General features: G+C 34.3%; 1 protein-coding gene across 1 annotated transcript in view; it reads left to right on the plus strand.

The window, feature by feature from the left end:
• LOC126966840 (peroxidase) overlaps positions 1-17,195 on the plus strand; it is a 55,259-nt gene that overhangs the window by 7,704 nt on the left and 30,360 nt on the right. Inside the window, exon 2 of the mRNA XM_050811102.1 lies at positions 3,309-3,455. Within this exon, the coding sequence (XP_050667059.1) occupies positions 3,309-3,455 (147 nt within the window). The remainder of the gene's footprint in view (positions 1-3,308; positions 3,456-17,195) is intronic.

Below are 17,195 nucleotides of genomic sequence, written 5' to 3' on the forward strand. Positions count from 1 at the left end.
TAAATACCTTTACAATATTATAAAAATTAAAAATAAAGTAATAATATTTTTATTACAGAGTGAGCGTGATTTAAGGAATAAATTGGATCAATTATCTTACTCGTAAATCTATACCACAGAGTAGGCATGGAGACTTGCGTATTAATTTATACATAAATCAATTCAAATTCAAATTAATTTTATTCAAAATAGTATGTAAAATCACTTATTGAAAGAAAAGATGAAAGATTTTATTCAAATTTAAATATTTTTATTATAAATATTATTTTAAATCACTTATTGAAGCTTATAGTATTTACTTTTAATAACGCGAATGTTACACATTTAAATAAAACACTTTTAATGGATTAAAAGCCGTGTTATCACAACTGTATTTTTACATCACATTTTTTGCGTAAAAGCTAGTTAGTCAGATGATCTGTAGCCCTCTGAAATCGAGATCTGGAAAGGTCTTGAAACTTCGGGTTATCTAAAATAAAAATGTAACATTTACACCAAAATCTAATGTAAAAACACAGTTACAATTACACGCATTTAAAGGTGTATTTCTTTAAAAGTGTTTTATTTAAATGATTGGATCTCAAAAACTACCCCCACTAACACATTCCAAAATTTGTACCCGTAAACTGAGATAAACGGTCCTAAGAAACTCAGCGGGCTTTTTTATTTTTTTTTCAATCTGAGGTATAATTAATTACTGTCACTCCTTTATCAGTATGTGGTACTATAATTATTAAGCAATATTATTATAAATACAGAAACTATATAAAATTGATACAGAATCGCGTATCTTCCGACATACATGATGAATCGAAAGGGCACTTAATTCCGAGTTGTCACAACCTTTAAATGGCGTAATTTCCAGGTTTGGCTTCCGATAAAATGTTTTAAATTAACATAGCAACATATTTAACGCTGCTATTTCCTATTTGGTAATGCAAGAGTTATTAGAATACTCGACTAATGAATTACTTTACCTAGATATTTTTTTAATTAACACGAATGAAGTACTACTAAGCCTTATTATTAAATATATTATTAATAGTTTCAGTATTTATTTGTTGTTGGAGTAAATCAAAAGTAAAAAAGTGCTTTAGCAAAAACAACTTAATGAACCACAGATTCATTACCACTTCGGTAAACAGTGCTCGGGAAAAATGAGAAATATAAACAACTACTACAGAAATAACTACTTAAAAAAATAAATATTTATTCAGATAGTCTTTAATTAAGTAATAGTTTGCTTTAATACGCTCTTTTCTTAATAAAATATGTTAACATTAGCAATTCCCATATTTCATTTCGTAAATAAGTGAGAAACCACGCACGCCACAAGTTAGGATATCATCCCCAACATCTGGATGTGTGGCGTCCTCCACAGTGCGGTTTTCAAGGAGCTTTCTTCCACGTACTACAAAGCTGTGGAATGTACTTCCTTGTGCGGTGTTTCCGGGACGATACGACATGGGTGCCTTCAAAAACAGCGCCTACACCTTCCTTAAAGGCCGGCTCTGTGATTCCTCTGGTGTTGCAAGAGAATGTGGATGGCGGTGATCACTTAACACCAGGTGACCCGTACGCTCGATTGTCCTCCTTTTCAATTAAAAAAAACCATTAAATAAATGCAATAAACAATATATTCATGAAAGTATTATATTATTAGAAACATGGTTTATTCACGATCTTGTTCTACCGATACCATTCTGTTATCGATATTACAACATCACTAAAAAGGGCTTGGTGACAAGTAGTTGCCAGGTGGGCTGTTTTTATCGTATCGTACATTATGACACTCTAGTTAATAAATTTTCAATCTAACTAAGGTTGTCTACAATATTGCTAAAATATTCTGTAAACCAACTGCACGGTTCTAATAGCAATAAATAAGACAGTTGCCATAATATTTATAGATCCCAAAATACGAGATACATATATGTTTTCAATTTATTCATAGAACTTAGAACCTATCATTTTAAAATTATAGTTGTGAATATGTGGACGAATCAATATGGATTCAGTGTAAGACATTACCGACAACCTGCTTCTCTTTCCATTGAGCCGTCATCAATGGTATATTATTTCTACATTTGCGTTTTGGGTGTGTGTGCCCTTGCATCCCCCGGCTTGCACGCACGCGCTTGGCTCGAGTTGAACATTTCTATATTTTGTGAAAATTCATTTCATTCATTCAATTCATTCATTCATTCATTCATTCAAAATTGTCTAAAAACTGAATATATATGGGAATTTTAGAAATATAATTAAATTGAAATATATATTTTTTTTACTATTAATAATAATAATAAATTTCGTTTATTTCGAAGATTACATATACATTTTTTAGTGGTTGAGACTTCCCAGTAAGTTGTCTTAGGACACTTGTATTGGGAATATCTCGCAACTTCCTTAGCAGATACATTTTATTTAGTAAACATTATAGAAATAAACAGAAATGATTAAAAACCAAATTTTACAATTTACAATTAATTGTGTGTGTGTGTGTGTGTGAGTGTGGATTAATAACATAATGCAGCAACAGTTGGTATACGTCATGAAGCTACACATCAGTTCGTAAAGGAGCTTTGACAAGTAGGAGAAGAACTGATAAGAAACTCCCAGCACATCAACGGGATGGAATATTTAAATACGGTGACAGTCCCGTGTATACGAGACATATGGCAGCTCTACTTAATTAATTATTCAAAATACTAAGAACTATTCAATCACCATTTGTCGTATCACTATTATCCTTCAGTGTCAAATTTACGTATCATGCAGTACATATTACACAGATATATATATTTATGTTTCGTGTGAAATACTTTGTTGAGAAAACTACATAAAACGACAAAAAACAACAATTTTAACAAAAAGGTCTTATCGAATAAAAGAAAGAAAGGGGGAGAAAAACTAATTTATTATTTTCGAGCAACAAGTTTGAACCTTAATTAATAAGACCTTTTTTTTTAAATGTTTATCTTTCCAGTAACTCTTTAATATAATAAAATATTGTTAACAATATGTTATGTTTTTAAAGTGATAACCCTCACTTCTAGATTTACAAGAGCGACATCTCAAGTCAATTTCCTAATATGCAAATATTGGGGTTGAGCAGGTGCAAACTGAGTTTTATAACGAGGCGGTACTCGAACGGTAAGCTCAGTTGGTTAGAGCACCCGCACGGAACGCCGGATGTCGTGGGTTCGAATCCCGTATCGTTCATAAAATTTTGTTTTTCAAATTTTATTTGTGTAATATATTGTTTATTATAGAATTATTATTGTAAGTAATGTCATTTTTCTTTGTAGGGCGCTCCTTGTAGCGTTATTCAGCGCTTTTGTGACGTCACTGGCTCCTATCACGGCACCAGCTGATGATAACTGCGCCTTGTACCTCACCGGCCCTGGTCGCTCGTCAGCGTACGACTACAGTCTCAATCTACTCAAAGGAAATTTGTAAGTACCTTACATTAGCACTAGAGCGCTAGATGTAGTTTTAATTAACGTTACGCGCCAATCTGACCATATAGTTCACAATTTTATAGGTTGTCTTAGTAGCGCGAAATCCTTAATTTGTATTCCAATTTCAACCTCAGCAAAACTGTTTATATTATTTCCCTCGCTTCGCCCCGCACTGGAGCGAGTACAGCGGTGCGTTACAGCGGTTTCCGTGAAACTATAAAACATGAATGGTAACGTCATAACTTGGATTATATTACAACTTGGGTTATATTACATCTTGGGTATGTAGCCATCGACCCCAGGCTATTTATTTAGTAAATGTTTTAAACAGTGAGGTCCGGTGAGATTCTGTGTTTCAATCAGTGATTTAAAAATCATTTTTGAATAAAAACATTTGTATTAGAAAAAAATGTTTTTTGTCTTCATATGTAAGTACTTCACAAAAATCAATATCAATGGATAGCTGACAGATGTAGCTTTTAACCGCGTGTATTTTATTGCGAGAGACTGCTTCGAACAGCCACTTCGCGGAATATATAGGCTGTAATCCTGAACTGATTAGGACTTCCAAGCAGACTATAGTCCGACTATAAAACCAGATCTCTGGTGTTAGAGATTTCTATCGGCGTCTACTTTATCCCTTCCCATCGCAATAGCCTGTTGCTCGTTTACCCCTTCTTATTAAAAAAAATTGGAAGCCTACACTATTCCTGAAGTACCTAGCATTTTTTTGAAGAGGAAACTACATTTACGTATTTAAGACCCCGAAACGTTGCCCATATGTCGGGCTCGGGTGTAAACAGTCCCTACCGACTAAAAACCTCCTCTGTGCTGATAGTTCTAAAGGGTTTTACAATTAATCCGGGCGGAGAGCTTGGAGACGGAATATTATATATCTAGTTATGATATACAAAATAAATTATTCAAATCCGACCGGCAGATCGAGAGATTAGGATGTTCAAAACAAACAAGCAAAAATCTAAATGTAGGTGACTAGATCGTTACGATACAATGTTAATCAATCGTGCTACCACCCGCCCCTACACACCCATTGTCCACTGTCAACTCTGTCAAGTCAGTACTCTTGACACACTTCACCAGTAATAAGCATTGTGACGTAACGATAGCGCTGATATTGATGTCAACGTCACAATAATACGTTGACGAGATCATTAGCTGTCATTTTCATACAAAGAGTGCACGATTTAGTTTCGTTACATATCGTATACCTTATTTTTAATGTTAATATAAGACGAGACGAGCACGTCGTTCAGCTGATGGTAATTGATACGCCCTGTCCATTACAATGCAGTGCTGCTCAGGATTCTTGAAAAACCCAATAATTCTGAGTGGCATTATAATAACGCTCGTCACATTGAAACATAAGATTCTACTGCTTCATGGCAGAAATAGGCGCCGTTGTGGTACCTACAATCTAGCCTGCAGTCCTGTGCAAAGGAGCCTCCCACTGGTAAGTCCTAATTTGATTGAAGTGTTAATAGCATATAGTTATGCTGTAAGGAGTTTACTAGGTTATTTAAATTGTATTTCACCCAAAAAAAATAAACTTATGAAATTGTGATCAAACGGAAAGGAAATCTATGCGAACACAGTCGCGGACAGTTGGAATATTGTAAAGACAACAGTCTTATTTATAGGAAACCCACTGTTCCTTCACACACCTTGTATTATCTATCTATCTATATATATAATAAAAATGGTCTTTGTTTGAGCCCAATCACGCCTAAACCACTGATCGTATCGACATGAAACTACCACTATTCGATGCGAAATTTATCCTAGATGGTCATGGCTTATTTTTCGAATTCCAATGTTCCTTTTGAAATTCGCCCAGCGAAGTGGGCGAGATGGAGAGGCTAGTCTATACTAAAACGATATAGGTGAAAGTTTGGATTTGATACACAAACACGCCAGAATTATAGCTGCATTGATCTTAACGCAATCTGGCACATATACACAGTCTAGAGTAAAACAGGCTCATCTTGTACCTAAAAATATGTGCGGTGCCCGTGGGATTTATTTATTTATTTAAGATTACCTACAGAAACTACAACATACATTCCACTTTAATTACAACATACTTAAAAAAAATGATAATTGCGATTCTACTTACAGGCAATCAGACATGCATGAAACATAATTTTATGACGATTGTTTGTCGGCTATAAAATAATAACGAATTATATAAATCTAACAAATATTTTACAACTACTTCTACACATATAAGAACAAAAATATATAAGAACAAATTTAAATTAAATTAGTAATTAAAAAAACATACTTTTTTGACGTTGATTGTCGGCTAGATACTAATAACATATTATATAAATCTAAAACATATTCTACAACTATTTCTACACAAATAAAAAGAAAAGTACACTTATAGAACAAATTTAAATTAAATTATTATTTAAAAAATTACAAAGCCTACGCTTAAATTCATTTTCAGAATTATGGTTAATGTCTAAACCCTCAATCCTTGAAGATAGATAATTGTATGACCGCGAAAGCCTTACTAAAGTTGAATTGGTTCTAAGCCTCGTTCTGAGGAGTGGGATTTTAAACAATGCAGTTGCCTTACGAGGAGGTCGATGATATATTGATGTCAAACAAACTCAATAGAGCAGGACACTCAATTTTACTGTTTATTATTTTGTACAGAAAAATCATATCTAAGTATAAACGGCGGGATTTTAATGATAAGGTTTGAAAATGACGCAGACGATCGTTATACGAGATCAAGTGTCGTACGTCAGGCGATATAATCATTATTTTTCATAAAGCAATGTCCAACATGATTTAGGTCAATACATAAACAATTCCATGTCGCGATCAACAACACTTAATAAAATATAACCGTATATTGTGACGAATTGTTAATATTAGGGTATTTTACAGGGATTGATTATGCATTCCCCTTGTAATGTTTGGCTACTGCGCATAACAAACTGTATTTACTCTTTAGTATCCGTAAACGTATGAAGAACACGTAATTAAGCCAACTCTCAATGTGTACGACATGCATGCAAATGACCTGATTGTGACTGATTGCCATACTTCCTTGCAATGCCAAAGAACACAAGCATGTCGCCGACCTTTAAGAGAGAGTTCGCGCTTTTATAAAACCATGTCATTTCGACCTGTTTTTAAACCTTTCATCTGCTTGCTTTACAAATAAAAAGCTCTCTTTTATCTATAACACTTGTTGCATCACCTCAAATTATATTAATATCAAACACTCCTTGCCTTTGGTGCTGATATTGCATACATTGAAGAACCAATCCCAGACACTTTTAATTTCTTACGTTCAAATCTTAGATAATTTATACGTCTATACAGTCTCTTACTGTTAGACAACCGATAAAAACAGGCCAGGAATATTAGTTTAGTGTGCGTGACAACCTACGTCTTACACTTGCGATTTGTAAGACACTTTGTGCTAGTGTGCGTGAATTGCTCAAAACAATAACTGAACGTCGTAATTTAATTTGAACGCTTTAAATGTAACGCTTTTCGGGTAAAGTCGGCTCGATTCTAAGAGGGCGCGATCAATCCGAGCATTATTATTTACCAGAGTAATTTACAGACATTATTTGTCATTTATTGTAAATATAGAACAAAAAAAGTTGTATTTCGTAGTCTGTGTAATTCGTTTTGGTGTAGTTTTGAATTCTGTAGTCCTGTTTGCCTGTGTCAAAACTAAGTAAAATATAATAATTATTTTTCTTTTCCCTTTCCCTTATTCGAACTATTCTTAACGTTGACCTGTGAGACATATATAACCTTTATGAAAAACAGTACAGCCTCAATGAACGCGACAGTTGCAGTTTATTTACTATTTTATAGGTAAGAGTTAAGATTATTTTGGGTAGGTACCATAATTATGTATAAGAGCTTAATATCAGACAGTAAACCAATAATCATAAATTTTTAACAAAGTTGTTATAATATATCTTAAGTGTGTTACCTTGAGGTACCAGTTTGTGTTTACATTTTTGTATATTTGCGCACGAAAGTTCAATGACAAAATTTTCATGTGTTAAATTAAATTATTAAAACTTTCGTGAGTCATTATTAAATTATCTATTAATACGGTTTTACTCACGTTTTTGCCGGTGTCGCTACCGACTAGTTTCATACCATTCGGAAGACCATCAGGGTGAGTGTCGTGGGTTCGCGGTAACAACCCACCTCTTACTACGAGGTCTTTTGTTAAATTGTTATGTATTTGATATTTTTGACTCCACAGTCATACTATAATGTGTACTGTTTTGTGGGATTTATATTAGTTTTTACTGTGTGCTTTTACTATTGATAGGGATATAGTCTATGGCTACGATTTATTCAACCCAGAAAAACAATTAAAATAGACAATAAAGGGCTTATAATTTTAACCCAATTTTTATACATTGGACAAAATATGAAAATATATGACGTGAGTTCTGTCCATATTTGTTCTGAAAAAAAAGTTGTAAAGAAAAGGGTAGTTTAAAATATCTGAATATCTGGACCTAAATAACCCTTGAGAGCTGAACTGCTGGGCTGTTACATGTCTGTCCCATATTGATAAATGTAATTATAGTTAAATAAGAACTTGTAATAATCTGTTTTGAAAAGAGCAACCTTAGAGTTTCTTAATCATTCTTCTCTGGGTATAAAAAATGCCATATTTCAAGTGTTAGTGTGACTTACCTATCATCATCATCATCAGACGGAAGACGTCCACTGCTGAAGGCCTCTCCCAAAGATCTCCACGACCACCGCTCCTGTGCTGCCGTCGTAACGTATTCCAGCGATCTTCGTCGGTCCATCTACAAAGTAAACTATAGAATATTTTTTGTTTTGATTTGATCGTGTTAATCTGTTCAAAACAGCTTTTAATGAACCAATCTCCTCATAAACCATTGAAACAGCTTAGGGGCTTGTGTGAGTTGCGTGTTGTAAGTCCACACCAGTGACCAGACACCCCCAATGTCAACCGGTGATAGAAATGTCAACCGCTGTCACATTCCCTTGCATCACACACGCCGCAAACTTGACATGATTCCGTTTCATTACACTTTACATAACTATAATATAGCGTTGACGGAGTGTGAGAATTCTTTAATACTATACCAATAAGTGATTTTAAAAAATACTGGAAACAAATTGTAATTTATTTATTTTAAATAGGATATTGTTCAGCTTGAAATTTGACGATTTCTACGATGGTGCAGTCTGTGGTCGCACTTCCGCCCGATAATATATCTTGATTAATAAAACGTCTACTTGAAAACAGAACATAAATTATTAAAATTTAACAATTCTTAGCCATTAAATAGCTCTCCAGCTATTTAAAGTTTTTAAAAAAGACTTGATGCCAACACACTAGGTGTTATCTAGGCTAGCTAGGTCACAACACTCTAGAAACCAGACGGGCTGTTGACCAAGCAATTACCTTACTTTAAATTATCCGGGGCTTAATAGATGCCCCTTATATGTATAATGAGCTGATTCGATTGTATACACCTGACAGTTATAGTCGTATCAGAAATCACCGTCTTCAGGCGGTACCCGCGTGTCGCACGGTAGCCTTGAAATTATTTTATCGCCTCGTAGAAGCCCGCCTTAAGGTGTATTAGCCAGTTATAATATCAGCGAGAAGACGAAGTACATTAGTAAATCTGTATATATTTTGTACATACTTATAAATTACTGACTGCAACCTACCAGACCTACATAATATATCGTTGGAAAGGTCTTGATGAAAAGAGCTTAAAATAGTTTGTGTTTCTAGATGGTCGAGATCAATAGCTATTCAGATTCAAATATTTCCCATACAGTTACATTGAAAAGGAGGTTTCTTTAGACGAACGTGCCAACAATTTTAAACAAATTGATTTTTTCACATTATAAGTCACTTACTTTTTGAAATAGTTGGTTATTTGGTTGGAAAGGTTTAACTACTATGGTCTATCATTAGTATTATTTATATAACTTTTTTTTTTATGAAAATAAGGGACGAGACGAGTGGGACGTTCAGCTGATGGTAAATGATACCCTACCCATTAAAATGCAGTGGCGCTCAGGATTCTTGAAAAACCCAAAAATTCTGAGCGTCACTACAATTGTGCTCGTCACCAGACATAAGATGCTAAGTCTCATTTGCCCAGTAATTTCACTAGCTACGGCGCCCTTCAAACCGAAACACAGTAATGTTTACACATTACTGCTTCACGGCAGAAATAGGCGCCGTTGTGGTACCCATAATCTAGCCGACTTCCTGCGCAAAGGAGCCTCCCACTGATAAACTACAGAAGAGACTCGACTATCCGTACCTCAGTTATATGAATTCATTATCTGGATTACTTAACACGGTAAAATAACTTGCTTTTTTAAACCAGTCTTTCAGATCATGTCGCTTTACCAAATTGTCAAAAATACCATAAAGAATAGATGCAGGGTCATCGAAGCAGCGTTGAAATAATTGTTTAATTAATTGTAATATATTTAATACTAGCTGACCCGACAGACGTTGTTCTGTACCTACATAATAAATAAAATAATGTTTTTATATGAATTTGTCAATAATATATCATAACATCAGAAATTACTTCGTAAAATATGCACCCTGCTGTCGTAATGAAATTGTTTCACAGCAGCACTGTCAAACCGTGTGTCAATAAATTCTCTCATAGAAATTATGTATTGACACATCAAAGGAAAAACAAATTTGTTGTTTTTATTTAATTTAGCAGCATGTTCCTATTTATTCACACATTTATTCATTATATATATATATATATATATATATATATATATATATATATATTATATAGCAGCAAGAAAAAAATGTTTACTTTAAGATACAATTACAAAAACAACACAACTTAACTGAATTAAAATGCAGTGACAATTCAAGGTGATTTTTGATAGACGTCAATTAAGGATAGAGGCTGTATGTACTTTTTAACAACTTAAGAAAATACGGAAAACACAAATTTTTGCTCACATTCATTTTGGTTGATTAGTTTATTCATGCTTTTATGTAAACAAGACTGTGTTAATAAACGGGAACGATTATCGGCGCAAAATGATGGCAATTTATAATGAAAAAAAGAGCCTTTGACTGAATTACTGCATATAAATGCTAAACAACGTAACACCAGCCTTCAAATAAAAAAATAATTATTAAAATCGGTTCAGTCTAAAGTTCTGAGGTAACAATCTATATAAAAAAACAGTCAAATTGAGAACCTCCTCCTTTTTTGAAGTCGGTTAAAAAGTGACTTAGTCTACTCTTACGCTTACGTTTTACAAATACCACACAAAATATTTAATGTAGTTGCAACTCGAGTTTGATTGTGTCGACATTCGACACAATTATTGTTTCCACTCATCGCGAGCATGGGTAATGGCCAAAAAATTACATTTGAGTTACATAAGTACAGCATAGAATATGTTAGTATGGTGTAATCGGTGTAAGGAAGGCTTTCATCTTCAGACAGCCTCAGGTTGGAGCGATATGTTAGGCAACGAGTCGAGCGGAGGCGTTCACTTTCAAAATCCTTTCGCTAAGGCAAGTTTTGACCGGTTCCATGTGAATGCGAGTAAAAGTACTATCAGGTATCATATATATCGAATTTAATACTTACCAAGAAATATAATGCTGCGGATTTATATTTAACATAGATCATCTCATTGTGTCTTAGACTAACCAATTTAAATTATAATAATAATTATTTTGACGACCTGTATAGCCTGGCTAGCGATCCTACCTACTAAGCTAGAGCTACCGGGATTCGAACCCGTCCCGGGTGCAAGCATTTATATGATGAATATGGATGTTTGTTTCCGAGTCATGGATGTTTAAATGTATTTATGTATGTTTATATGAATTTATGTATGTTTAAGTAAGTATATTGTATTAAATATATCATTGACTTGTAACCCATAACACAGACTATATACTTAACTTGGGGCGAGATAATTTGTGTAAAAAGTGTGTCAATATTATTATTATTATAATAGCCTTTTATTAAATATTGTTATAACAAACTTTAGATAGTTTTAGATTTACATTTAGTTTGCAGTAGACATCAGCACAGATTGTTTTGCTTTCGGATAGGCCCAGGCTCTTCCAGTGTTCTCGGTCATGACATGATCTGCTCCACGTCATACCAGCGGCATCTTTAAAAACGTCGCTCCATCTACGACTCGGCCTCCCTCTCTGTATTTTTCCTTCTCTCGGATACCATTCTGTTACTATTTTGGCCCATTTTTCTTGTTTGCTTCGTATTAGGTGTCCTGCCCATTGCCATTTGAGTTTACTAATGGTTTGTGATACGTCTGCAATGTTTGTCCTTTTTCTTATTTCTTTTAAGTTTATTCTATTTAAATTATTATGATAAATTAATATTAATATTGACACACTTTTCATAAATTATCTTGCCCCTTAGCTAGGCATGCCATGGGTGCAAGACAACGATATAATTATTTACATAAACATACATGAATACATATAAACATCATGATTTGGAAACAAAAGTCCGTATTCAGCATATGTTCGCACTTACCGGGATTCGAACTCGGTACCTCTAGCTCAGTAGGCACGGTCACTAATATAAATAACAGTTAATTCAATAACAAGTTATCAATGCATTCATAGTTAAAAAAATTACAATTTTAAAACTAAGATCTACAAATATTATACTTTAAAAACGATATTTGGACGTAGTTAATAAAAAACGTTCCAAGCCACAAACATCACATTTTAAGGAATTCGTGTTTAATGTTTAATAAATATTAGTGTGTTCCATACATGTGGATGGGGCTACTAAGTCATGATGTCATTTAAAGAGTGACAGCAGGGCAGCCATTTTTTGTCAGTCCGTTAATATGAATCACATGACCAGTTTTGTGTTATTTTGTGAATATTTTTCGATGTTTTCACGGCTGTGACAGTCTATCTAGACGTATGAATGATCTTCTTCTTATAATAAAATGGTAAACATACCGTCTATACATCAAACATTAAAAAAACGATATTAAACAGTAGCTTGTGGAAGTCTGTTTGTCGGTTTTTTGTACGTTGGTGCATGTTCATCTCAGAAACGGCTAAACCTATTGAATGCAGTTTTAACTGATGTAGTAGCTTTTAGTAAGTTAGACATTCTAATCGGTTCAGAATAAAAAAAGTTAAGATGATAAAAATTTTTGCGCTGAAATGTTTGAGTTCAAAGTCATGTCTTCTTTCTCGCTCTTCCCGCTCTTAGGGAATATGTATTTGATTATCGTCTTTGTGTGAACCATAGAGAACAAAATAAAAAATAACTTGTAAATTACTTTAATTTTTAATTCGAAAGTTGATGAAATTCGCAAGCCTTAGCTGTTCTTGATAATGTTTTTCATTTGTTATTTATAGTTCGCTATCTAGAAGGAGTAATATATATAGGATAGAAGGAATGTATATATATCACACCACCATTGGCGGCGCTAAATTCTGTAGTGAAGCAGGAATGTGCGAGCATTATTGTTTTTATGAAATTATTGGGCTAATGATACGCAACATCTTATGTATCAAAGTGATGAGCTTAGATCATCTATACTTACGTCTAGATAGACTATGGCAGCTGTGAAAACGTCGAAATAAATGAGCAATGCACGTACACTAACACAAAGTGTCATACAAATCGCGAGTGTTAGACGTAGCTTGTCACGTACACTAAACTAATATTCCTGGCCTATTTTTATCGGTTGTCTAACAGCAAGAGACTCTATCTAGACATATAAATTAGCTAAAGTGAGAGCGCAATTGGGATGCCGCTCCGAACTTTGGGTTCAATAAAATAATATAATAATTTATTAATAAGATAAAATTGAGATTTCTGAAGAGTCTTAGAATAGAATAAAGTTTTATAATAAGTAAAGAAGACTCATTCAAACAAAACGCGATAGCAACATCATCTTTGCGCTTAACAATCGCAAATCAAATAAAAATTGTAATCTTTCCAGAGTCCCACTCAAACACATACGCAAAATGTAGAAAGAGCTCCCTGGCAAACACACGTACAAAATTATAAATACATATAGAATAGAGGTGACGGTAATTTTTAAATAGCAAAATTATAATTAACATACAATTACCCAAGCGAAATGCCCGTTTAATTAAAGAAAATGATGAATATCGCACAGAACAATCATCAAATTATATAAACGTTCGACTTTCCAAGAAACTGTCTGAGATTTTTTCGCCCTGGTACTTTTCTTATAAGGCTTGAAGTTCATTACCCCGCGCTATGAAACCGGACAGGAAATGCAGTACACATGAGCATCAAGTTTTTAATTCAAGACATTGGTAACGGTTCGGTATATATATTTAAATTGTGCATTATTTAATGAGATCATTTTGATTTCTTGTAAATTGTGTCCAACGGTATCTTAATCTTTCACGTCAATCATATTGAAACTAAATTATCAATCATATTCAATTTTGGAATTTTTAATCATAATATGTTGATAGTTATAATCAGGGACCCAGTGCTCTGTGAACGGCTGGATCTCTTGGTGTTGCGTCGCGACTTCATTGTGTGTCTTCTACGGCATCTATCTTGGGGAGCGTTCCGACGAGCTGTTTCACCTGATTCCTGCCACCGAATTTCACCTTCGCAGGACACGCCATAAGTTAAGATATCATCCTCACCATCTGGATTTGTGGCGGTTCTCCACAGTGCGGTTTTCAAGGAGCTGGAACAAAGCTGTGAAATGAGCTTCCTTGTGCGGTGTTTCCGGGACAAAAAAAGCGCGAACACCTTCCTTAAAGGCTGGGAATGCTGCTGTGATTCCTCTCGTATTGCAAGAGAATGTAGGCGGTGATGATCACTTAACACCAGGTGACCCGTACGGTCGTTTGCCCTCCTTTTCGATAAAAAAATATATAATCTACTAAACATTCGTAAAAGAAATGCATCATACCTGAGAAGAACAGAAGCAAGAAATTCAGAAGGACTTTTTCTAACAAGTAATGGTAACAATTTATCAAATAGCTGAATGGCGATGCAGGTCATTAGTGTTGTGATATCTTGTGTAAAGTGTAAATCGAAAAACTATCGATTTCTATAAACGCATCGCTATTTCCTACACTTACTGACGCAGAAAGTATTCAATACAAATGAGAGCTGCGAGTGAGAGTTACTGAGAGATTTCGCAGTACGTGTGGAGCTAGAGATAAATCAAGAAACCGTGCAAGAAGAGAGTAATGTGGACTTGAAGAAGATGTAGTGACAGTTAGTGAGAATAAATAGTGAAATATAGGTAATAGGACAATAAGGAAGGTTTGAAGGTTTCTGGTTCCAGAAATTCGTTCCTTAGTCAGATTAAGCAGAAATTGAAAAAGGGCCGAGTTAGGAAATGTCAAGACTACCAAGAGACGATAGGGAAATAAATAAGAAACATAACAATATAGGACCATAACCTTAGATTTCCTCACTGGGAGTAAAGTGATGGTTTATGCATATATGTAATGTATGTATTTTCAGATTTACCAGTAAAAAGGTGATTGTGAGATATAATTAAAATATCAGTAGTTTTACTTTGGGGATCAAATTAAGTTCAAAATGATGACAGATAATTAGACAAATACTTCTGTCTACAAACTTGGTTGTACCGATAAATTTGTACAATCTAAAATAACTAAAGTACACTTACGAGAAACTAATTTTATCTAAACTCCACTAACGTTAACAAAAACTCCAAAACTTCACAATTATTATCACGCGTTTGTTTAGATTAATAGTCAGCATAAATTCTGTCTTTACAGTTACTCAACACTTCGATAAAAGCAAATGTTTTTAAGTTTGTATTGATTTTTAAAATTATAGCTCAGACTCCAAGTTAACTGTAGACAATAAGCAGTTTATCTAGCAGATGTCAACTTAACGGACTGACCCCTTGAGAGGTTTGTTCACGTTCACAAATACATTAGTACGACACACAATCCGATATCCACCTATAAACATACAATAATTTGGCTAGATAACGGATATGTTGAACGTAGGTAGAAATGTATTATTTGAGTCGCCATATATGTTACTTCCACTTTCTTTGGCCATTAAACCGGGCACACCTAGATTTTATTGAATTTAAACTGTTTTAAGCGATCTATAGCAAAAAATCTACTAATAATAATTTATTTTTCTTCTATCTCGAATAAACATATTTTTTATGGAAGAGAAGGAGCGTACGGGTCATCTGATGTTAAGTGATCACCGCCGCTCACACTCTCCTGCAATACTAGAGGAATCACAGGAGTGTTGTCGGCCTTTTAGAAAGGTTTAAGCTTCTTTTTGAAGGTCCCGGATCGTCCCGGAAACACCGCACAAGGAAGCTGATTCCACAGAAACTTCTTTTTACATGAGAATGCCTTCATTCAGTGCTTAAACTATTTATTTATTTCAAGTGTTTTTTTTAAGTTCAGCACCGACTGAATTTCGTTTTACTAACCGACTTCAAAAAAGGAGGAGGTTCTCAATTCGATGGTATTTTTTTATGTGTGTTACCTCTTCCAGTCGAAAGTTCTTTCGACTTTTGTTTGAAAGCTGATGCTTCCCGTGTTGGATTGTATAAAAATACGCAATTATTATTATACTTTTAGTGTAAATTATATCTATTGTTTTAAAGTAGGTTGTTTTTTTATTATTTTTTTTTAAAACCTTTATGGCAAAAAAGTCATTTGAAAATTATAAGTACACCATATTCTCCTAAGAAATCGGTAGTTGACAACAAACATAATTTCTTGATTTTTGAGTTGAATACATCGCGAGGCATCGTAATATTAGTATCTAAGTTTATTTAAATATGAAAGAGTAGTTTATAAAATAGCGGTTATACGTCTCTTACATCAACCAGTCAAAATAATTCATTTGTAAGAATCAAGTCTTACACAGCACCTCATGTGCCACCACAACCAAGGATTTACGTAAAACTCTATACAGCTCGGTGTCTAGACTTATTAATGATTACAGTGCTTAAGTCCATCTATATAGTAATAATCTTCTATATGCATGTGTAGGTTTTACACACATTTTTAGAATAGCCATACAGCATCTATTCAAGCCCTAACAGGATAATTAGTAACCGTAATTAAATAGTTCTACGAATCACCTAGCCGCCTGTAAATATATCTAATTAAACGATAAAAATAGCGGAGCAAGACCTTTTTCAATTAATGAATTTTTTAAAATAAAACAAATCTTCTAACTATATTTACGATACTATTATTACATTACATTAAAACTATCGTTTCGGGGAACTGTACCAAAAATACTGGCAGCATTTCCACGTTGGATAGCTAGGCTGATCCGTTGACCGAAATAGCTTCCAGCGCTTGGGTTTCCAATAGCCCTATTGAGGCGCATTGAGCCGCCTTTGAGCCGCATTGAGTACTTTGTACAATCTCCACGCTTCTGGGCCCCACGGTCTGGATCGAATATCTTTGACTCACTAAGATCAACGTGTTTGCGACGCTTGCTGTTCTTCGGCTGTCGAAGCTAAGCTCGAACTAAGGCCATCCGGACATCTTGCCATTGCAGCGGGTAATTTGGCATTTGGCTCTAAAACAGCTGGTATATTTAGCCCTGCAGATTACTTCATTAATGCTGGCATGAGGACTAGGCCAACCCATTTTAACATGATAGCTCGTGTATGTGGTGTCGCACCAGAATAGTGCCACCCCAT

The sequence above is a fragment of the Leptidea sinapis genome, chromosome 11, assembly GCF_905404315.1.
Source record: "Leptidea sinapis chromosome 11, ilLepSina1.1, whole genome shotgun sequence".
Classification (NCBI taxonomy): domain Eukaryota; kingdom Metazoa; phylum Arthropoda; class Insecta; order Lepidoptera; family Pieridae; genus Leptidea; species Leptidea sinapis.